Source organism: Gordionus sp. m RMFG-2023, chromosome 2, assembly GCF_954871325.1.
Source record: "Gordionus sp. m RMFG-2023 chromosome 2, tfGorSpeb1-WG-v2, whole genome shotgun sequence".
NCBI lineage: Eukaryota > Metazoa > Nematomorpha > Gordioida > Chordodea > Parachordodidae > Gordionus > Gordionus sp. m RMFG-2023.
The window spans coordinates 15,372,441-15,397,199 of record NC_088776.1 but is presented as its reverse complement, the minus strand read 5'-3'; the positions used below and the strand labels follow the sequence as shown (position 1 = coordinate 15,397,199).

Below are 24,759 nucleotides of genomic sequence, written 5' to 3'. Positions count from 1 at the left end.
ATCGATTTTAAGTAAAGATTATTCTTGATTTTAAAAAAGTTGAAGTTGAACTGATTAATGATTTAAATATGGTTAAAAAAAGAATTAACATAAGTTCTGATTTGGAATATTGTATTTAGAATCCTGATATTGAGATTTAGACAAAATCTCAAAATATAATGTTGATTGAGTAATAAAAATAAAGCATTCAGATTAGGTTTTATTTTAGCCATACATATAATTTAATGGTGTATATAAAAAGTAAAAAAAATATATAGTCTTTCTTATAAAATATTTAAAATTGAGCGGCAATGTCATGAGGTTTCTCTTAGAATATTTTTGGGGTAAGAATTCCTTAAATATATTTATCATTAAAAAATATAAATTTGATAAGCATTATTGAACAGTCTATTTTACATATTATATAAAATTAAATACAAATTTTTTAAACATGTTATATCCAAAATAGTTATAAAATATTAAGTTAATATAATTTAGCAAATCATCTCAATAATTAGCATTCCAAAAAGGATTGTAAGTTTTTAAAATAATTAGTTTGGTTTAATGGTTAACAACATTCATATTCAAAATCAGAATCGTATTTGATTTTTGGGGCTTTTCTGAGTGACCTTCTACAGAGACCGCTACCTGCAATACCATTAGATGATTTCCCTAAGTCGGTGTTCGAGTCATTAACGAGTGATTTAGATAAATTAATAGCACGTTTGTAATCAGAGTCGGCCTTTTTACCCGCGCTATTTATACCTGTGGATCGAGTGGAACGCGTATTGTAAGACGAAGCGGGTATATTTTGGGAAGTTTTTATTATGTACCTATTGTAGGTTTCCTTATCACTTGACTCTGAATCACTCTCTCCATTTTCGCCATCGTTTTCCCAGGTAATTTGTTGTTGCTCATCATTTGTGGATGTTGGTTCCGATTTGGGCGAATAATTTATACAAGATTTATTAAAAGGCAATTTTTTTTTGCTTCCCAGCAATAAAGGATCAAGCGTATGATGGGAGACGGTTGTCGAATTCCTGAGACGATATTTTGGGCCTAGTATATTTTTTTAAAGTATTTTATGTGTTAAAATTAAAATGTCAATTTAATTTTTCCCTGAGAAATTTAGTAAAATATTTTACAATACATTTTTAAACATAATTAAAAGAGTATCGGGGTAATCTTCTCGTTTTCTCTCCAGAAATTTAACCTGATTTCCTACCCTAGTTAAAATGATAACATAATTCATATTAACGTGAAACATTTGTTATCTAATGAGAATCGAGAAAATATATACCATTAGAAATAATATTGATAGGTGGTTTAGAATAATGGTCTTTGGAATTTTCGCGGTCATCAGTGTCGCTACTATTAGAATTTGTATTACTTGATGTATATATAGGGGCGCATTTTTTGGATGGCTTAGCCACGTCACTATTTATAATATCAACGAGTTTGTATGAAGCATCGGACACATTAGAACTTTCATCAGATTTGATGACAGTTTTTGGTTGATTTTCTATGACTTAATAAAATTTATTTAAAAAGGTATTATTTAAAAAACCTTCTGGCGTTAAAGAGGACAATTCAATTCTTGATTCAGGGGTTATTGAAAGAGATGATACAAGCAAATCCGATTTTATTTTAGATATGGAGGTGATCACAGTATCTCTTTGACATTCAACATCACTTTCGTCATTGTCAGCTTCCTGACCTATTGTAGATGAGATGAATTTTTTTTTAAATAAATTGATTTTACATTATTTATAATATAGAGGGAAAGCTTTAAAGTTTTACCAGCAATAGTAGTGTTTAAGTTTACTCTATCAGTTGAGATAAAAGGCGGAATTGGATTATCGTCATTATTGATTGCAAAATCATTGGCCACTTGATGCTGGCGAGATTCTGCTGCTATTGATCTCAAACCCTTAAATTTCCCGCGATGATAAGATTCATCAAAAGCACGTATACCACCGGTATCATTTGATGCGTCATTAATGTTCGATTGAGCTATATATATTATACAAGTGTTGGAAAACACAAAAATTCCAATAAAAATAAAATTTAGTATGCATTTTAAATTTTAAAGAATAGAAACAAAAAATAAATTTAATTTTTTGAATATTTTTTTTCAATTTAAAAACCAAAAAAAAATGCTTTTAAAATATAAAGCTGCGCCTTTTGTTCTTCCTAACCCTACTGTTTAGTATTTAAAGATCTTTTTACTTTGTAAAGAAAGATCTATGGTGCGTGTGGGTAACTCCTCGGGTATAAAAGGTATTTGAATATCGGATTCACGTAATAACTCGTGCCTAGTAAAACTAGAAGTAGAAGGGTTTTCATTATTCAAATATTGGTAGTTATAATTATTGATGCAACTCCTTTCCCTGAAAGAATAACCTTCCTTTTTTTTTAAACTTCCGTCATCCATGATCAGCTTTCTCATGCGCTCTTCGAACAAAGCCGATAACCTTAGAGTCATACTGTAAATGCGAGACCTCTTGTTAGTGTTGTAAGCCCTGCTATTAACGAACACCATACGTATATCTCTCCTAAAATCTTTAGGAGAATTATACATGCCCCGGTTTAATTTACTGTATATAGAACCCAAATCAATAGGATACCTGACGATTGTATAATAATCAGAGTATTCGGAACAGTCGACGGGCTTTCTAAAAGGTTCTGAATCCTCGTTGTCCAATAGTTCTTTCATTAAAATATCACATTTCTGTCTCCAAGACAAGTTATTAGCTAATTTTGTAGGAACCCTTGATCGAGAAGCATTATAACTATTTTTAAAGTCAGAAGTCTCGCCATCTATTCGTTTTGCCTCTCGCAAATTTGCACGATCATCCATGAGGCGAGTCGAAGTCTTAGAGGATGTCAGAGTTTTATAAAGGGCCAAAGGCCGGCTCCGTTCGTTGGTAACCAAATCGCAACACAATTGAACCAAGATCTGGGCCCGTTCAACTATAGAGCTTGATGGCTCGTTATAAAGGTTAGCGTTCGTTAGTATAAGTCTGACATCGTAAATCAAAGCGGATGCGCGTCTATAGAAACGATTGGCGCATCGAGCGCTTATAAGATAAAGGTTTATGGGATAAGGTACTATTTGAATGTAATCGGGGTAAATTTCGGAATCAACAGGAGCTAAAAAGGGTTCACTGATGGCCAAGGAGCATATCGATTCCAATCCCCTGCTTATTCTTTGGCAATCATGCTCCTGCCCAAAGGATGACCATTCGTCCGTCTTGGGCATGTAATTTAAAAGGCCCTGTCGTTTCTGAAAATATATTTAAAAGTAATGTTTATTAAAATAAAATTTATAAGTAATGTTTACTAAAATAAATATAATAAATTTTACTTTTATATCCTCGGATTCAACGTGTCCTCCTTCGGGCAATATTTCCATATCCCACGGGCTCAAGGCTTCAGTCTCGCCGGTTTTATCCCAAAGCACCAGGTATTTTAAAAACGAGTCACTATTATCAAATTCCATAGAGGGATATCCAGTAGAAGAGTCAAGAGGTGAAGGGGTATTTAAATTAAAATACTTTATATTCATATCATCCAGACTTTCTATGGTTCCGAGCCACCAGGCGTCATCAATAAATGATCTTATTCTTGTTCCTTTTACGAATGACTCCGTCTCCCTAAGAGAATCCTCGTAAGTCTGTTTGAGCAATAAGAAATCCACGACGCCAGGTACATCGTGGTACTTAAATGAAAAAGAGCCACCCGTAGGAGAACCCGTATCCTTATCCACCAGGGTTAGTTGAACTCGACACAAGCGAGGAGGCTTAATTTCGAAACGCAGGCCAGTGACTCTAGCGAAAACTACGGAAGGCAACGAGGGTTGACGGAAAAAGGGTAGGTTACGAATCTCCAGCGGGTAGATAGACGAATCACGAACAGCGTTGGCATACGCTTCATGGCCTCGCCTGAGGTAAACAACCTCGTCTCCTATCTGAGGCACGAATGGTGACCGTTTTGGGGTGATTTGGCTCATCCAGTCGGGAGGATTAGGCAATGTTTCAGAATGGTGAGATGGGGTTGTATGAGATGTGTGATAGGAAATAGAATTATAGGATGTAGAAGGATGCGAATATAAATGGGAGGGTATTTTGCCGCGAGTGAAGTAAGCGTGGGCAGTAGTTGAGAAATTGGTTGGGTCTTTTATATTGAAAATATGAGAATCCTTTATAAAAGGAGATTTGTCTTGGGATATCTTCCTACATTCTATGTTGGTAATAACACTTTTATTAGGAAACTTTTGTATACGGCTGGAAGGTCTAAGGGACCTGTTATTATTACTTCGTATATTTTGGGAAATGTTTAACTTACGTCTTCTGAGTTGGTAGTAAGACGATGAATTACCCTGATTATTTAATGAAAGGCTGGCTAAATTTTTGACCTTTATTTTGAGATCAGAAATATCGCTAGATTTTTTAATCAAACTAATAGCTTTAATCGGGGGTTCGGCCAAATTTTCATTCTCATTGTTATCAATGGAAGATACTTTGGTTTCTCTGTGACTTCGAAAATAGTATCCTTTGGGCTGAATGCCGATATTGTTTCGCATAGCATGAGAATGAGGCGATGGATCTTGGATTAATCTATTAGAATTCGTCGAACATTCGAATCTTTTAGAGACGGTATCAGAATACGACTTACACATCGCTTCTATACTATTGTTTCGTTTTGTCCTAAGGCACCAACGGTGAGGTGGGTCGATATTAAGCGAGTGTACATGATTATATTTATACCTTGAGTTATTATTTTGATCGTCGGAAATATTATATACAGCTGTTTTGGCAATATGAGACACAGCTTTACTAATGTCACTCTGTTTAGAGAGCAACCTTGTTCCCTTAGTAAAATTCTTTCGTGAATGATTTAATCGTTTCCTCCTGCCATATATTTTATTGACAACATCGTAACGTTTATTGCGGCGAGTAGTAGTAAGTGACGAATGTGATGATGATCCAGTAGAGTTACTCTGAGATGGGGATGATGAATTTCTGGTTGAAGTAGCGATCTTTTCAATATTATGATTGTTTAATAAATTTCTTGGAGTTGATATCTTTCTCTTGCCAATTTTAAAGCATCTCTTATTAATTTTCGATGTAACGATCAGATCATTTCGTTTCTTACGTTTCCTACCCGATATTTGGGATGGTATGGTAATGGGAATAGATTTTGAGGAAGGTAAAGAAACGCCGTGTTCAATTTCCCAATCAGAATAAACGGTACTATCGCTTTCCTCCTCGTCTATATCTCGAGCGAAAGCAGGAGGCAGATGTTCTGTGACCATATAAATAAAATTTTATATATATTATACGATATTTATGCTACACATACAAAAATACGAATCGAATATTTGCATTGGTGCTCTGCATCGGGTCTAATTTTTCAGCCCGACCCGAAGTTTTTTTTTAAAGTTTGTCCTGTCCGGCCCATTTTTGAACAAATTTTTCTTTTATTTGTCCCGAAAAGTCATCCCAAAAAAATTGTCCGCCTGGCCCGAATTTATTTTAATATAGAAAAATTTAATATTTTTTTTGATTGTAAAAAATATCCTACAAATAAAAAGAGTCTTTTTTTCTTGCAAGAATTTTAAAATATATCAATCTATTTAACAAAATGTAATATCATTTTTAAAAAACTTAAGCCTGCCCCGGCCGGGCTCGATTTTTTTTAAAATATTAGGCCTGACCCAGCACGAACAGAAATTATTTTATAGAAATCGACCTGAGGCTTGGGCCGGGTACGGGTCGAGTTATCGGATAAATTTTCATTACTCGTATTCGATTAGTAATTTAGAAACAAATAATTTTATTATTCGTATTCTTGCGAATCAAATGATTTCTTATTAGTATTCGTATGAATAATAAATACATTATTCGATTCGATTCGAAAATTAAATTCTTTTAAAATATTTTTTAAATGAAATATTAAAAAAGTGATTTATAAATGTGGATAAGTTAAAATTTCCGCAAGGAACATGCACGTTAAATATTTAAGAATAATTTTAAATATTTATGAATAATTTTAAATATTTATGAATAATTTTGTAAATTTAAGAATAATTTAAAATAATTCGATAGAATAATAGATTAAAAATTTCGAAGAATAATATATTTTCCTTATTCTTATTTGATTTTAATTTTCAAATTGAACAATTTTGTTATTCGTAAAAAAGGAATTAAACAGAATCATTGATTTTAAGTGTAGTTTCCCTTACTTGAAATATAAAAAAAATTGGTTTGAATCCAAATAACAAAAAAAGTTATTTTAAAAACAAAAAAAATTCGACTTTTTTATGGTTTTTATGAGCCATACTCTAAAATTAGTTTCATTAAGAAAGAAATAGGTTTATATCTGCAACCTTTTATATTATTTTGAGTAACGTTTAATACTACCCTAAAAATGTAGGTTAATGTTAAAACTAACCATTTGGTTAAATTTCTAACTATAATGAATCTCCCATCCCAATGATTTAATTTTATAAAGCTTTACTTCAACTTATTAAATTACAAATTTAAGATAAGGAAATAATTAAAATGTCAGATTTATTATCCTAGTCAGGTTGTATAAATATATTTAAACATATGAAAACAAATGTGGATGAAATAATTATGCAATGTATCCTTTTTTTAGAATTTCAGATCGCAAACATACAAACAGGGATTTCTCACAGGAGGGGGGGGGGTAAGGATCATTAAAAAATTGGAGAAGGGTGGGGGTATGGGAAAGTTTTGATTTCAATTTACCTTCTTTTTTTGTTAAATTTGATTTTCATTTTAGATTTTGTTTTAAATTTTCTAAGAGACCAAATTTATAAAAAACCATCAAATGAAACTTATTCACATTCATCGATACAGTTCTTCATTATCCAGAATATGTGAATGTTACAGTCAATAGGCATATTGCCATAGTCAAATCGTGTAATATTTTATAAGTGTCGGAAATAAATAAAATAGGTATTCTACCACGTGCTAAAATACATTTCTGAAAAAATTAGTTTTTCCATCCTTTCTTAAATTTAAAAAAAAACGCTAAATAAATGATTTAAATTTTATAAAGGGCACAAGTTGTAAAATACTTAATATAAATTTCAGATAATTTAATCACAAACTTTTGAATCTTTAAATTTACATACTAGCATGTAAATTGACTGTAGCATGTATAATATCTAACAATTATTTACCTTTGCGACTGTGATTGCCAAATGTTGGAGATAGGGATGGAGATAAATTAATCATAGCGGCGTTTTTGTTTCTCTTTATTATACTTGCACTACCAATGACCTTCTTTATATTTTTGTCGCGTGAATTATCGGATGAGTGGTTAGGTAAGTTTATGTTAAGACTAGATTTGAAATAAGATTTTGAGTCGGATATAAATAAATCTCCTTTTAAAATATCCCCTGGTTTGACTATAGGTTCTAGTTAATGAGAATTTAAAATAATCAGTAATAAAGTGAATAACAAATAAAAGATTTAATTAGCGTTGTTAAACGGCTCGATTTTTAAAAACGGCTAACCCAATATTTTAGCCAAAAGTTATTATAAAAACCTGGAGATTTTGCTTATAGATAACAGAAAGGTTTTTATTTATTAACAAAATATCGAGGTTTAATATTACTTTGGCAAAAATTCTAATTTATCATCGGCTAAATCCCATTTAATGACACCATATTTTATATAAATTAGTTGTTTTTTTTAAATTTAATTAACTTGATTGAGATTTAGTTTCATATTTAACATGATTTGGAATTGTATCAGAATTAGCAATGAATGATTTAGCAGTTCGACTATCTACAGTGTAATTTGTTGAAGCAACAACAGAACCTTTATCAAGGCATGAACTATAGTAAAAATTTAAACGAGCAGCCCTAATTTTGCGTTTATTATCATCGTAAGTGAACTCCTGAATTTCCCATTCAGAACAAGATTTCTTTTTTTCCACCTGGCATCTGTAAAAATAGTATTTTTATATAATTATCAATTTATTTTTAAAATTCTTTCTTTCATTTATGCATTCTTTTTCTTTTCTTTCATTAAATAAAAATAACAACCTTATGATGGCGTCATCTATATATTTGAGGTCTGAGGTGGAGTTTTTATTGATATCTACGTCAACTAGATATTAAACATGAATATAAATATATAGATATATATAATAATTAATTAAAAGCGAAATATACATCTTTAAACATCCATTACCTATTACACTTTATAAAAAGAAATAACCTGTTTCATTATTGACAAGATCAGGTATTCCAGGTGTTTCCACGTGGACACTATTTGAACCAGGAATAACATTGTTATTACGGTCATCCTGATCATTTTCGCTGTATGGCATATCCATTATTTCCATTTCACCTTGAGTTTACATTAATATACAAATATATTTATATTAATGTCTAAAACTCACAGGTAATGTTCGCTTTAAAAATACACCTCACGCTGAAAAATCTTAAATAGAGCTATGTCGATCTATAAATTTTTTACCGATCCGATCCGATATTCTTATAAACTCGACTCAATATTAATATTAGATATCCGCAAATCACGACCCAGGCCGTAAGGGTTTAGGGCCGGGCCTATTAAAAAATAATCATTTCTGTTCAGGCTGAGGCGGGCCTAATATTTTTAAAAAATTTCGGGTCGAGTTGTCAAATAAATTGATATATTTTAAAATACTTGCAAAATACATATTGATCTCTGGGTTACAAAAATTGTTTATAATGTGAGAAGATTATTAAAATATAAAAAAGTACAAAAAAGCTTAATAAAACACAAAAAAAATCCTAAAAAACACATATTGCTACATTTTTAAATATATTTAAAAATTTAACAAAAAATGATCATAAACACTGGACATTCAATAAAAAAATATATAACCCTAAGGGTGAAATTATGAATAATAATAAATTTCTTTACACTCCTCCCTCCCTTAAGGCAACCAAGTTTGCCTAAGCTCCTATTTATTAAATATATGCGTCGTAAAAATTACTAACATAAAACAAAACAAAAAAATTTGCAATAAAAGGAAAATTATATGACAATATATATATATTATTGTAGGGTTGATTCAGAATACCAAGATAATAATACACCAAAAAAATATGACTACTAAAAAAAATAGGACTCCCCCCCCCCCCTAAATTTTACTAGGGCCTTTTCAATTATATAAAACATAAGTAATTTCTATAATGTAAACTTTTTTTTAAAAAAATAGTTTCGTATATAAAAATATTTTGAAATAGTTTTTATGTAGTGTTTCGTGCTTTCTTGTTAGCTTTGTGTGGTAGGTTTGTAATCCTTGTTTTCTGTGTTTAATAGTACAAATGGTTTCGTTACGGTTTTTTCTTACTATTCCTTTTCCATCAGGGATATTATGGATGTGGATCCATACTTTATTTCCTTCATTGTACGTTTTCTGGGCTATTTGGTAGTTGTCCTAGTTGGGGATGAGATTAGAGAATATGATCTAAGGGTCCACGTAATTTATACCAAAAATAATGTTGAGGTGTGTGGAGTTATTATGTATTTGTCAGGGTGTTTTCTTTTTAGATATTGCATTGTTGGCATAATTCATAGTAAGCCTGTATATCTGTGTTAATTGCTGGCCAACATATATAAGCTCGGGCCGATTCTTTCATTAGTATAATACTTGCATGTCCTCGATGCAGTTTCTGCTAGCAAAGATTGTGGTAATATTATCAATTATAAAATAATCAAAAACAATAAAAATATCGGATCATGTTTTTATAAATATCGGCCGGCTAAATATCAGCCCAGATACTATATTTAATATCGCCACAGCCCTAATTTTAAATATCATAAGACAAATTCTAATCACCGATATTATTACCTAATTACATCTATACTTTTCAATATGGGTAGTAAAACCAAAAACAAATATATTTTTAATATTTTTGTTTTTGGATGTGTGTGATTTTGAATATTTAAATTGAAATATTTCTATTGTTTTAAAATTTAGTTTAAGTATGCATTTGTTATTTTAAAAAGATGAATGTTGAACACGTTTTTTGAAAAATGTTTACAGCACTATAAAAATCAATAAGAAATTGTTTTAAAAAAATTAAATTATCCTGGTGAAAACCTTATATTAAAAGGTAAGAAAACATATATATGATTTAAATCAGAGAACTGCAATTATACCTATTTTCAGCCCCATGTTAAAAAAAATTCCAATTTACAAGTCAGCTTGGTTCTAAGAAAAATAGTTATTGTCTTGATTCTTTTTTAATATTTAATAATTTTACAGCTCGACCCAGGTTTAAATTGAGCTATTCTAAATAATTTTGCACATTCGAAAGAAAATCGAAAATCTAATAAACAAATTCTTTTAATCATCGAGTAATTTTTTAAACGTTTATTATATATTAATTAATTTTTTTTTATATTAAGTTAAAACCTGATTCGATATCATTTTAAGGTCTGGGTAAGACATTGGTATGGACTAGCAAGTTTATAATTAATATAATTTCAAAATAACCTCTTTCGTTGGGTAACACGTTAGGAACCAATTGCTCCGTTACACAATTATAACGACCCGGCACTCTCCTCTGAATGTGGGTAGGGTAAGGGTTCCCGTCTATATCGACCAAAAAAGGCGGGGGCATCAGGTGGGGCTCTACATGAGTTTGTTCATCTATAACATGATTATTAGCATCTCTGACCAAAGGCCTGAAATCGGTGTGGAAAAACTGTTCCCTCGGACACTGTATATTTTATATTTTTTTACATACAAAAGGAGATTAGCATAACAATGTTCGATTCGCCTAAGGTGCCTTAAAATTTTCATAGATACTTATATGGATCTCTATATAAATATTCAATAATAATTTTAATATAAATCTTCCCAAAAATATTTATCAAGGGAGAGAAATTTAGTATCACTAACAATGAACTTAGTTATTTAAAAATAAAAAAATTCGTACATTGTCTGAAATTATTGTGCTCAAAACTTAGAAAATAATTTAATTAAACTATCCACCCCACCCCTTCCATCAATATGTTTTTGTTCCACTTCTGGATATATTTTGGTCCTCTTCGGAACTAAATAAATATTTAATTTATTCCTATAATTTTTTTTTATATTAAGCCCTTAAATTTGCAGCAGTTTTTCTTCAACTTCAAGAGTTTTTCTCTTTTTTATTAATTTGAGGGGGGATATTATGTCCGAGAAACAATAATAATAACAAATTGGGAAAGTTAGAAATATGTTCGAATTAATTGTGAAAATAATTTATAACTTATAATACATTATTATAAGCATCACTGTAACCGAAACCGAATATACTAAGTTGACCGTGAGAGTCCGTGGCGGCCATGAGCAAACCGTGTGGCGAAAATTTGCAATCAAATATAGCGCCGTGGCCATAATTTTCTATCTATAGGAATTATGTGTTCGAAAAAAAAATAATCAAAATTTGTATATAATTAAAGATCGATTCTAAACAAAATCAATAACATGAAAATATTACAACACTAGAATGACGATCATTGTAACGGGATTAATAAAAGTCAGCTGTTCTTTATTTTGATTCCACTAGATAATAAAAAAGAGTAAGTATATAATTTCACAATTTTATCTTCATATTTTTTATTTTTTGTATAACAAAACATGACCTTTTACGTGACTCTTGACATTCTTAATTAATGATTATTTATAAAAAAGAAGAATAGTATTTTTTTAAAAAATGTAAATAGGAGAGTTTTATATATAATATTAATATAATTTTAAACATAAATATAATATAAAGTATCAAATAGCAAAATACTTAATTACTTTATATTATCAAATGTAATCAAAATGGCGAACAGCTTACTTTAATTAGTCCTGCGTCATATTTCATATTAATAATACGATTATCACATGTCATTGGATATAATGGTATAGCATTTTACGGAGTAGATTAAAATTCCAAACTTATAAATATTATTTCAAACTTGCAAAATTTCATTTCGAACTTTTGTATAAATAGCGTTTCAAGCCAAAGCTATAATTCAATTCTCCTAATATACCTATTTTCCGAATTAACTTTATATAATCTAAGTTTACTGCTTCTTTTATTTTTAAAGTTGCAATAACAGTTTAACCGTATTATTAATAAATATATAGAATATATTTAAATAACACCTTAATTAGATTAATGAAAATGATTAAAAGATATAAGATATTTTTTAAATTACGTTGTTAAAAATTTTATTGACTGCTATTCCCGACGATATATCCCACAATATAATATACCCATCGTGACTTGCACTAATCATCAAATTAGGATCTTTGGGATGTTGTTCTAATACAAATATGTCGTCTGAGTGAGCCTAGATATCATTATAAATTATATATGCATGTTATCATTTATTCAGTAATGTCTAAAGAAGAAAAAAGAGTGTTAATCATGCCGAAATCAAGAAAATTTAAATTTTTTGACGCTACTAAACTTATTAGTAAAAAACGTTGTCATCTTATGATTTGCCTAACCATAATCGTAAAGTCAGTTGATCGTAAATCCATCCAGTTTTTTGATTTGCTTATTTTATAGTTGAAAATTAAGATTATATATTACTTGGAATTATCTGATATATTAAATAAATGAATAAATCGAATAATTACTAGCATATAAATTCATTAATGATGTCATCCATTTTGACAGAATATGGACATGATCAAAATCTTAGGATCAAAGGAGGCCCTACCATCTTTATACTGTAAAATTAGTGAATCTTAAGGTGTTTTTTCATTTTAAAAAATCAGAAAGGGCCGGGGCAAAACTCTTGCAAAATTAATCGCGGAATTTATCATAATGTAGCTTTAATAATCACCTATTATTATTGTTTTTAAACGTTCAATAAATTTTTAAAATGTAAATAATTTAATAACTCGGAATGAGCCAACTTAATTTTCACGATAAATAATCTAGTTTTTTTTTATTCTCTTCGTGATTTCCTCATCACTTTAATTTCAAACAATATTTTCTCAATTTGAAAAAAATTTACAAAAAAATCTTTGAAAAATTTAATTTACGCATGAAAATTACAAAATTCCGGCATACTTTGGTAAACTTTGATTAAAAATCTCTATTCTTCAAAAGAAAATTTTCATAGATTTTTGCTCAAAATTTTTTTTTCGCAATATTTTTGTGGTACAATTGCTTAAAAGTAAATTGTAGATAGACACGCACAATATGAAAAGTTGATAAATAATACCCAACTAAATTAAATAAATTATAAGATTTATGAATTTAATTTAATTTTTTTCTTTAAAAAAGTCATAAAGAATATGGAGCATTTTGGAGGGACCGCCCCAAAAAAATTTTCTGGCCCTCTATAGAAGACATTTATTATTATTGCGTTTAATTTTTAAGTGAATATTGTAATTTTTATATTCAATTATTAAATTATGTCTATTTTTAGCTATAAAAAAGGCGCGTACGCAAGAATTAGCGGTCAAGCATAAATGTATTAGGACTAATAACTATTTCTAATAAACAATTTTAAATTAATGTGAATTAAAAAAATTAAATATATATAAACCGACATATAAAAGACTTTAAAATGAATATGAATTAAAAAATATTAATCGGATATAACCGGCGGCATATAAAAAACTATAAAATATATGACCTAAAATAGAAATTTGAATTTTCGAGCCTTTAAAATTTATTTATAAGGTATAAAAAATTTAAATGTTGGAGATATAAATATACAAAAAGTTTTTTAAGAATAATTGTATTTTGCATGTAATAACTTATAAAGTAGTCATGAAAAAATATATAACACACTGTAAAATAAAATTGCACAAAAAATATTAAGAAGCATATTATATATTTATAATGTAAATCCAATTTTTGTTGGGATTGAGCTAATTTTGAATTATCTCATCCGTGCTTTATGTCAAATGCCTATGAATGTTCAAAAGGGCTAAACCATTCAATCTACTTTCAGATATTGCACTTCTTATGTATGTTTTTATTCTTCTTAAAGAGAACGTTCCCTCATTAGTTGCAGTTTTAATAGGAAGAGTTGCTAATATATATATAATAATTTTAATACATTGGGAAAATAATCTAAAAGATGTTTGAAATGATGCAAACCATCCATAGCATTTATTGGGATTATATCAACCATAGTTAATCCATAATACCATACCTGGCATTCAGCTAATAAGGCATCATAAGATACTTTAACATCTTCATAGTTAAAATCTGCAAATATTTTTTTTTATCACCATCTGAAAAAAGTGGTAAGGCTTTTGTGGAAGTAATATCTGCAGATTGGTAAGTGCTCCCTGATGAATTAAAAGCCGATTCAATTGGGTTATAAATGTATCTAAGAGAGGGATAAAGATATTTATTTTATAATACTCTTCTAATAAGCCTATATTAATGTTTGAACGATAAGCTTACCTTGTTGCAATTTGCAAGTCGAGGGAGACAAATATTAAACTCGTATACTCAACAATAACTTATATGAAATTCTTCATCAACAATAGCCTTAATTGAGTTCTAATAAAATGCTCCCCGCTATTATCATCGTAAGTCAATGTCATGTTTTTGAAAAGTAATTTCATGACATAATTAAATCCATTTTCAAAGTAGGTGTTCAAAAAAGTTAAACCTCCATAAGCACATAAAAATGAAAAATTATTTATTAAATATCAGCCAAATTATTTTAAATACTGCCCATGAAAAATAATTAATTGCCCAAAAATTTAAAATACTTACCAAATGTTTTTTCTACTGCTCATTTAATTAAAATACTGCCCATTTTGATTAATTTTACTGCATATTTCTTATTAAAAAACTGCCCAAAAAATTATTTTGTATAACTAACCTTTTGATGGCTCTATATCCTGACTCTCAATTATATCATCAATTATTCTTCCAACTATTCTTTCATTATTTGTATTTATTATGGGAGTGATTTTAATTACTAAGAGTAAATATTATAAAATGTTTAAAAATTATCTTTTATATATTTTTGCTTTTTTTGTAAATGACTAGGATTCTTAATTTCATCATCATCAAAAATTTCCTTATATCCTAATTCTTATTTGACTAGAAATTTGAAAATAGTAGATAAATATTTTGATAAAATAATTAATAAATAAATGTGATAAATAAATGTAATTAAATATATATTTATAAGAAAGAGATAGGAATAAATATTATAAAATGTAAATTAATATAAACAATAAAAATTTTTTTAAATATATCCGGCACCTGCATTTTTTGGCTTTGGGGGGGGGGGGGGGGTGGATTTGTTTCCCTTCCCCCCCCACCCCTTCCCGCTGCATATGCGCCTGCTATAAAACCATTTATTTTTCGAATTTTCAAAAGTCTAAAAAAATTCCCCTTATCAATAATCATCGATTTCATAAAAAAGTAGGTTGACCATATTTTTTATTTTTTTTTACCGATAAAATCTCATTTAAAAATATTCGATTTTTTTTTAAATTTGATAAAAATTGATAACGAGGAAAATTGTTCTTAGAAACTTTAAAGTGAAAATAATTTAATAACTTTGAATTATATATATATTTTTTAAAAAAAATTAATTGTATGACGACATTCATTATAAAGTGTACACATATGGGAGTCAGATGTAGCGTCTTTGGGGTTAGCACGTCAATTACGTTACATAAATAGTGAAACCACAAAATGGCGCTAAAGCTGACTTTTCTTTCCCAGATCTCTAGGTAAGCTTTAAATTGTTAAATACTTAAAAAAAATTATGAACTATTAATAAAAGATTACACAATGACATCTTTCATGGGCAAGTAATTTTATAATAATTTTGCATTAAGACTATCACCATAAAATATTCAAATAACGATTATCTTATATTCTTTTTTAAATAAGCATATTTCAATAATGTATTTTTTTTAACTTTTAATTCGTGGAGTAAGTAGCCTTTATAAGGATTCCATATCTTAATTCTAAAGTTACTCATAGCTGTTAAAACCAGGCTATCATTACAATTCCATGATACCATTGAAACTTTTAATTTAGAATATTTACTATCATCCTCTTTAGGAGCGCTAAGGATATATTTTTTTCAAAAAAAAAAATTGTAAACTAAATGCTAAATTTACATATAATATCATTATAATCAAATTCATAATAGTAATAATTTTAATCTAAGCGCTTCCCAAATTCTTTTTACTTCGGTAATTTAGTGGCCATTTGTAATGTTAAAGGAATCCATTTCCGGTTCACCAAAGTCCAAATGCAAGCCAGTCCATCTTTGCTGCCAGTTATAAAACGTAGAGAATGATTTGCAAATTTTATGCTATCGACTCTATCCTAAAAAATATTATAATTATTTTTCTAATTAAAAATAATTATAAAAGTACCCTTCTCTAGGAAATGATTTACAATAAAAGTTGTCTAGATTGGAACCTTTTGGCTCAATTTTTTTTAAGATCGATAAAATTTAATATTTGGTTAGGACCAAAATTCGCTGCAGTAATTATTTGTTAATAAAAAATCGTGCTTAAATGTAAACTATTTAGGCGGGTATGAGAATATAAAGAGGGCAAAATATGCTTTTAATTGGTATATTTTAGAGAGCACTGGCGCCAGATCTTTAATAATTAATCGACCGATTTAACTACTAAATCTTATAAAATCTAACTCTCTTATACGTGAAATGAAAATTAATTCAATTATTTAAATTCAACTGGCATATAAAAAAAATGAATCGGGAAAGGGAATATTATATTTCGGTGTCATTTTGTCACTAAATTTTAACTTTTTTATATATATATCAATCAATACAAATATAATCTCGATTCAATATTTTATTAATCTATAGATTAATTTTTCTTTACTTTGTTTGTTAATTCTACATTTTCCATTTATTTTTTGTTACTTTTGGATATGCTTAATCTCATGTATAAATTAAAAGAATTAATACTTTGGAATCTTTTCAGCCAATTATATAAGGCATATATTAGGTTTAAATTTCCATTTTAATGAGATGAAAGCTAGGAAACAAATTAGAGAGGACTGAAGTGTCTGTACCAACTTGCTCCTGTTTCCTATACTTTTAGGATCTTATCGTAATTATAAAAACATTCAATGCAAGAAAAATATATTAAAATATTTAGTTCCGTTGATTTGAAAACAATAATTAGTTGCAAGCTAAGCTAAAGCAAACTTTACCTTCGCCTATGTAAAAGTAATATTTAATTTATTAAAGCTATCGAAACTTTATTTAAGAAGTCAATTAGAACAATGGGCCAAATTTAGTAAGTGCAATAAATCGCGATATAGATTACACTCACAATTATTTATAACCAAACAAAGTGCCAGCAAGTACTGGAGGGTCTGGTGGCAGCCCCCAGGCCGTTTTTTGGACGGATTTTGATTTAAAATAATAAATATGCCAATGTCTCTAGAATATATGTATAAAACCGTCTTGAAATATTTAATAAGTAAAAATTTTAAATTAAAAATAGTTTGAACCAGAACCAAGAGTATTTAAAAATAAAATTCCAAAAAATACAAAATGTTTCACCGTATGTGTTTCCAGCTCATCAATTTTCTCGGGTCTTTCATTGCCGAAATAATATATCCTCGTGAAATGATCTGAACCACCGGCTGCCAAAAAAACACCGCCTTGATTATTTTTATTTAAGTTATAAATTATATATTTATAGATTGATTAAACAAACCTGAACTGAATGACGAGCATAGCATTTGGTTTCCAGGTTTAGTCCTTTCAATAAATTTGATGGGAATGGGACTAAAATTAATTTTAAAATGTGCAATTTGAATGTGATTATAAAATATATACTCGAATTCTTGTTGTTTGCAACTATATGTCCATATACAAACATTTCCATCGTTTCCAGATGATACAAGGTACCTCTTATCGGTCAAACAATATGGGGAAAACTAATTTTATAAATAAAATTTTAAGGTTTTCAAAATTAATTTAACAATATTTATATTTCTTAATAAAGATAATTAATAAAATTTTAAAAAAATCCAACTTAAAAATTAAAAGATTTTGAAATCATCTCACTTGTAACATAGTAATCATGGCCGAATGCCCGGTTAAAATAGCTATGGGACAAAAGTTTTTAGACATAGACCAAACTCTGATGATTTTGTTGACACTACTAGCAACAAGTAAAGTGTTTTCCCAATCGATAGCTAAGTCTGTTATTTGAGCCGAATGGCCTCGTAATGTAACCAATAGCCTTCCATCCCAAGCGCCCCAAATTTTTACCAGATGATCGTCTGCCCCCTATTAAAAATAGATATGTTATATTCTTTTATTACAAGTTAGTCTTAAATTACTTTTACAAATAAATAAGATAACAATATTATAATAATCCGATAAAAGTGATCTTTAATGCAATATATCAAAATAATTAATTTATAAATAATATATCCAGTGCTATTAAACGGCTTGAGTCGGAAAAATATTGCCTAAACCTGGAGGAGATTTCGCCAATAGATGTTCAAACATTGTGCCATCTATAAGCAAAATTATCAGGATATCGTAATATTTTTCCCAGAAAAATATTGAGTTAGCCATTTTTAAAAATCGGATCAAATCGCCCGTCTAACAACAATAAAAATATCTACAAAAAAATTAACCGAATTATTGTATTCGTATTCAAAAATTCAAATGGAATACCTATTTCACTTAATCATAAAAGCGACATTCGTCTCGAAATGAATTCTTCCCTCAGTGGCGTATCCAGGATTTTCTTATGGGTGGGGGGGGGGGATTTTTTGGGGGCTTCGCCCCCGAACCCTTCTTACCTGGCCTTCGGCCAGCTTTCCCCGGCCTTCGGACGGGTCTTATGTTTTAGCTATTCTATTAAATTATTCATAATAATTATATTTCTATTTTTAACTATTATTTACTAATTCGCGCTTATGGATATTACAAGCTCATTTTTTATTATTTTAAGTTAGGTATATTATATTTAATAAAGTTTTAAATGTAAAGTTGAAATAAAGTTTTATGTCATTTTTTTTATAAAATTTGATTTAAAAACTAGCCTCAGCTTAAATTCTCATACAATATAAGTAGAATATAATTTTTTTATTGAAAATACTAATAGTAGTGTGTATAAAATATTGACTAGAAAATAATTTAAAAAAACATCAAATACAATATTATACAAAATATTAAATACTATAATTATAATGTGATTTTTAATTTTCGTGGGAATGTTGCCAATTTATCAAGAATTTCGTTTGTCGTTGGAACCAAATTTAGCCGAGATTCGGAAGTAGTACTTCGTAAATATGTTTTCAATCTTCTTAAGTTGGAAAAAGTCCTTTCATTCGTAAATGTTGTAATAGGCAAACATGCAAGAAAACAATTTCAAAATATTAGGAAATTAAGCCAAGGTTTCTTTACACCGATTGAGTGCATCAATAGCATGCTTAGGTAAAATAGCTAAACGTAGTAAATATTTATACCACAATTCGAATTCACTGATTAAATCAATTTCAGTATCAATATCATAGGACTAAAATTTTGCTAAATATTTAATTTTACCAATAGTGGCATTAGAAAACGAAGAAGGATCTTTGGGTAATAAAACTTGAAGATTGCTAAGGACTTGTTTTTTTTATCTAAAACCGGTACTTTTATTTGGGATAAAAAAGTATCTAAGAATGGGATGAAAATGGATATTTTTTAATATTCTTCAGTTGAGCCAATATTTATTTTACATCTCAATAATGGCCTAGGGGCTAGACGAAATTAAATTAGTGTTATATCATAAAATTTAGTCTTCGATTCAACGTTTAGATAAATATTATGAAAATATTTATCTACATTCATTCTTATGGTATCTACCTGTTCATATATATTTTCCGCCAAATCAATAACCTGAACCAAATCTAAATTTGGTTTTTGTAAATTTCTACAAAGTAGAGCTATAGGAAAATAATTTATTTTTGCAACTTGCAGCAATGATAAACTCTGATTGATCAATTGAATTCAATAATAATATCGCGTCTGACGACACATTACTTTTTTTCATGCTCAGCCTTATTTAACTTTTATATTTCTATTTCATCTGTTCTACATAATGGAAGTAAAATGAAAAATATTTAAAAAATTATAGATATTTATTAATAATTAAAATATTATTAAAAATACTTATTAATTCTAACTCACTAATAATTTTGAATTTAATAAAATAATTATATATAATAATAAAATAAATTACCGTTTGATTTCAATCTCTTTGACTAAAAATTTTTCCATTTTATTAATATGTTTGAATAATATGTTGGAAAATTGATATTCAAATATTTGTAAATTTTTGATTAGAGGGAGGGAGGATATGGGGGGGGGGGGTAAATTTTTATTAGCTTAAAATGATATTTATGAAAACAGTCAAATTTGCGATGCCCCCCGGCCCATTGATTACACGCCTGTCTTGCATTATAAATTGTTTTTATAAAGGGACTATTAAATTTTGTAAAAATTGTTTTTCAGAAAAAAAAATTACAAATTGTATTGAGTAGAGTAGATAAAAAATCGAAGTAAAAGAGTGTATTTATAAATTTATTTAAAAAAATAATATATTAATAAGCTGAAGCAGATAGATGATAACTATAACAAAATCAAATTATAGTTATAAAGATTAATTATATATTGATAAAATAAATTCAATTTAAAGCAATATCCAAATTTTGTTCGTCCTTAATCAAATTAAAAATCAATTTATTATTCTATTATTTTATTTCTTAGAAATAATTGAAGTAGGAAACATAAGTAAAAGGTGTTTCGTTCTTTCTTTAAATAGATTCAAATATTTATGAATAATTTGCGAATCAAATATTTTTCATTTACCGATCAATATTTATGAATATTATAAAATAATTAAGAATGAATATGAAATTATTTGGGCGAAAAATGTATTATCCCTTCGATCCAATTCTCGAATTGAATTATTCGTGAAATATGAATCGAATAATCCGTTTTAAGTAATAGGTATAATATATAATAGAAAATATGTTTTAATTATTTTTTTACAGTTATGATATAATGGCCTGTGCGATCAAAACAAACGCAATAAACGGAAGATAAATGACCCAAAATACAGGTATACAGTGAGAAATGTTTCTGGTAAGCAATCGTAGGTAATATATGTTCGGTTCGACCTGTTCCCGTGATTTCACGTCCAATAATGGCTCGAACTTTTATTTAAAAAAATTATAAAAAGTTATGGATTTGTTGTATTCTATTTATATTTTAGACAATTTGAAATATCTTTATTTTTTTTAAATTCATACTTTGCTGAGGAATTTTGTGTTTATTGTGAATAGATGTGCACGGAGGGCGCCCGTTGAAAGCTTTAGTGTAGACAAAAGGGTGATGGTAATTTTCGGCATCTTTTATTTAATTTTTTTTTAAAATAGTTGGGTAATTTTAAATTACTTGAAGATTCCAGAGTGTGAAATAAGGTGTTATTAGATCGTAAATGTTTCCTCATGGGTTCTAAAGCTGGACTTAGATCATTTTCTAAATAATTGCAAAATCTTCGACATATTTGAAGAATATAATCATTGGGGAGATTAAAATGACCAGCTTGAAAATTAGCATCCTAGATAAGAAAAAATAAACAATACAAAATTTAAAATATCAGTTAGAGGGGGAGCCCAATATAAGTTTATTTTTTTAAGCGTGATCAAAAAAAAAATATATTTGCCCCTTCCTTTTCCTAACACTTTTATATTCTTATAAATTTTTTAATTGATTAAATTGCAATTTAAAACATAAGAAATTATAAAATATAGACGTTAACATAAAAATAAATATTTATAAATTAGATGGCATTAAATATTTATTAGTACAAACATAAAATATAATTTTTTTTTTGAATAATGTGTATTGGCAGTTATAATTAATAAAGATAATTCTCTGCTATAAATCTTATGAAACTATTTTATAAGCTATATATTTCCAAAATATTAATTATCGAGTTTGAAAGAAAAGTGAATTCTTATAATATTGTAATGTAACTCTTCCAATTCCAACTTTTTTAATAAAAAGTTTACCAAATTGTAAATAGTATAAATATTATTAAATTTTTGCATGTTTTCAGTGAAATTTATGATATACAAATCGGTACAGAAATTCAGAATTAGATGACACACTTAAACCTGACGCAAAAAAAGATCATCGACCATAAAATCCGATGATGATCGCTCTCTTAATTTAAAAAATTTATAATTTAATACAAAGTCACCATTTTTTTGGTCAAATCATATTTTGATGCTCACCTTATCGACAGCGGCAATAAATTTAGACAAGTTGGCATTTAAATATCTATCAAAATATTTCAAGGACCAAAAGTTAACACAACGAATTCAAGATATTTGGAAAAAATTTGGAATATTAGCTTTTAATCTATCACAATAATCCCAAAAACGATTCAAATTCTAAACTAAGGAAATAACTACAAAATAAAGTTCAAACAATATATTGTATTTACATTTTTTAAATTAATTTATTTTGTTATAAATAGCTATAAACATTAATTCTTCTGTAAATAATCGTTTTATATTAACTTGTTATAAATAAGCGGTTTGATATCAAGTCATAGCAGACGAATAAATAATGCTATAAAACCATTTAAAATAGCATAATTTTTTTTATAAATATGATTCAGTAAAAAAAAATTTATTTCCAACATCATATTCTAAATTTAACTAAAAACACTATGAAAAATTATATATTCCTTTATACTAAGGGATAAATTCTATTATAAAAGTAATAAAAATTGAATATATATTTAATGATTTACCTCTGTAGGAATAGGGGTTGATTCATTTTTCAAATATCTTTGGATTAATATAATCAATTCTAAATATTTCAGAAATGTTTTTTTTATAGAAAGATAAAGTTTATAGAATATGAGTAATTCATCTTATATATATACCTTGTTCTAAATTAGAATTTATTGATTTTATGTTAATTTTATCATTCATAGTTTTTAAAACAATAACTGGAACAAGCAGACGCAAGATAATTAAATAATCGACGCCATTTTTTGTTTATTATTTTTTTATAAAGCGCAAAAATTATTCCGCGTAAAAAAAAATTTTTTATAAATAAAAATCATATGTTTATTTTCTATCGCGCAAAACAACAATTTTATTTTAAAATAAATTTAGTTACATATTATAGCGTTTATTTTATACTGTATTTTTATAAAATCATGAACCTACCAATAATTTTTTTGGCATTTTAATATGCATTGAATATTTAGATCCATACAATTCATTCACAGCAGTATAAGATTTGCAATCTAATTTTTAAATAGTTTAAAGTTTTTTATAAACGGGTTATATCATTAAATTATTTTTTTGGCTTCCCCTTCCTTTATAGGCATGCTTACTAAAGTTTTCTAACAAAAAACTTACTATAGTATCCATTGGTCTATCAGACTATAAGAATCCATAGTCTTGTAATTATAATTTAAGGCAATAACTCCTTACAAAATTTTATTAACTTATAACAAATCCATGGGTAAGATGCTCAAATAAACAAAAACATAAGAGAACAATCTAGACAGAAAAATAATTACTATATACCCCATAGTAACACTTATTTCACTATGACTCACAAGTAGTGAGAATAACATGATCAAAATTTACTCCCCTATAGCAAAAAGACCAGAATATGATTCCCCCTCCATTATCATCTCATCCAATGAACAGATCAAAAAGGATACTTATAAATAAATTTATTTATTGAGGATTTAAAGCCCTCAAATTCATAACTTATTACTGCCAATCCTAACAAAAAAATGAATCTTATAATTAACTTATAAGAAACAGCTTGTCTTGCTACCCATATTCCCCCTAATATAAAAAATTCCAAGTTACTCACCCACCCCCTATAATTAGTGTTGTTAAACGGCTCGTTTTGAGCCCATTTTTAAAAACGGCTAATTCACTATATCATCCAGAATAATATAACTCAAGCCTGACAATTTTGTTTGTAGAAGGAACAAAGGCTTGGACATCTATTAGCAAAATCTCAAGGCTTACCTATAATTAAAAAATATTCTCTCACCCCTATTAATATAATTAATACTTGTAGGGAAAAATTATTAGAGTGAAAAATACTCGAAAAGGACCAAATAGAGTCCTAGTGATAGGGCTGGTGCAGCCATTCATAGACACCATCAAGTATAAGTATACATAAACACACCCCTGGAAAAAACAATTATTTTTCCATAAAAAAGCTATAAGTTAATCTGGTATTTCATCAACCTAATAGTGTACCTCCCCTAGCAAAATTCTGGCTAAGTCAATGCTCTCATAACATTTAAATTTACATTTTCTCTCATGTTATATTCATAACTATTCTAATTTAATAGGTTATGATCATTATTAAAAAGTATTTTGTATTTAAGATAATCTCATTTGGATACTAGTATCTAGACTTCTTTTTTACAAAAAATTTATAGACTTTTTTTAGGATCTGTCCAACTCTGGGTGTAAACTTTTTTTTATCTTAATAATATACATAAAGTGCCTCCCTACACAATTTCTTTAAAAATCTGACTTAAAAATTAATAAAATATATAGTTCTATCTAATTTTTATAATCCTATTATATTTAAACTTGTATCTTTGAAAATAATTTATTAATTTTTTTCAATTTGGGTATATAAGAAACTAATGCAATTTTATCATATTATATTTCAACTAGATCTTTAATCTGGGTTTCTGATAAAT

At 28.0% G+C, this 24,759-nt stretch overlaps 1 protein-coding gene and 1 long non-coding RNA gene across 3 annotated transcripts; one reads left to right on the top strand and one right to left on the bottom strand.

The window, feature by feature from the left end:
- Window positions 1-185: 185 nt before the first annotated feature.
- Window positions 186-23,034, bottom strand: LOC135924919 (PH-interacting protein-like). Of its 2 annotated transcripts, none has more exons than XM_065460051.1 (24): window positions 22,954-23,034; window positions 22,819-22,877; window positions 21,450-21,615; window positions 21,305-21,403; window positions 21,045-21,208; window positions 18,057-18,281; window positions 17,826-17,926; window positions 17,704-17,774; window positions 17,547-17,647; window positions 16,191-16,330; window positions 15,915-16,065; window positions 12,213-12,347; window positions 11,282-11,410; window positions 10,513-10,738; window positions 8,238-8,369; window positions 8,063-8,126; window positions 7,722-7,960; window positions 7,193-7,429; window positions 3,347-5,286; window positions 2,209-3,265; window positions 1,780-1,992; window positions 1,547-1,696; window positions 1,280-1,501; window positions 186-1,038 (listed from the first exon to the last, which is right to left on the bottom strand). In XM_065460051.1, exons 1-24 carry the CDS (start codon window positions 23,000-23,002, stop codon window positions 548-550), a joined length of 6,561 nt encoding a protein of 2,186 aa, XP_065316123.1. In that variant the 5' UTR covers window positions 23,003-23,034; the 3' UTR covers window positions 186-547. The 2 variants fall into 2 exon arrangements, with proteins under 2 accessions (XP_065316123.1, XP_065316122.1); XM_065460050.1 differs by having other exon boundaries at window positions 1,280-1,507; window positions 22,954-23,033.
- LOC135924926 (uncharacterized) lies at window positions 12,053-23,158 on the top strand. The gene is made up of 5 exons (XR_010571447.1): window positions 12,053-12,341; window positions 20,897-21,002; window positions 21,047-21,114; window positions 22,117-22,784; window positions 23,005-23,158. It is a non-coding gene; the product is annotated as an uncharacterized LOC135924926 (long non-coding RNA).
- Window positions 23,159-24,759: the final 1,601 nt, after the last annotated feature.

Excerpts from the sequence above, each read along its gene's own strand:
- LOC135924919 (XM_065460050.1), bottom strand. The coding sequence starts at position 23,002 with ATGAATGATAAAATTAACATAAAATCAATAAATTCTAATTTAGAACAA. Across the intron at positions 17,775-17,825 it reads TGCAAACAACAAGAATTCGA|TCCCATTCCCATCAAATTTA; the intron begins GTATATATTTTA and ends AATTAATTTTAG. Across the intron at positions 1,697-1,779 it reads CTTAAACACTACTATTGCTG|GTCAGGAAGCTGACAATGAC; the intron begins GTAAAACTTTAA and ends CATCTACAATAG.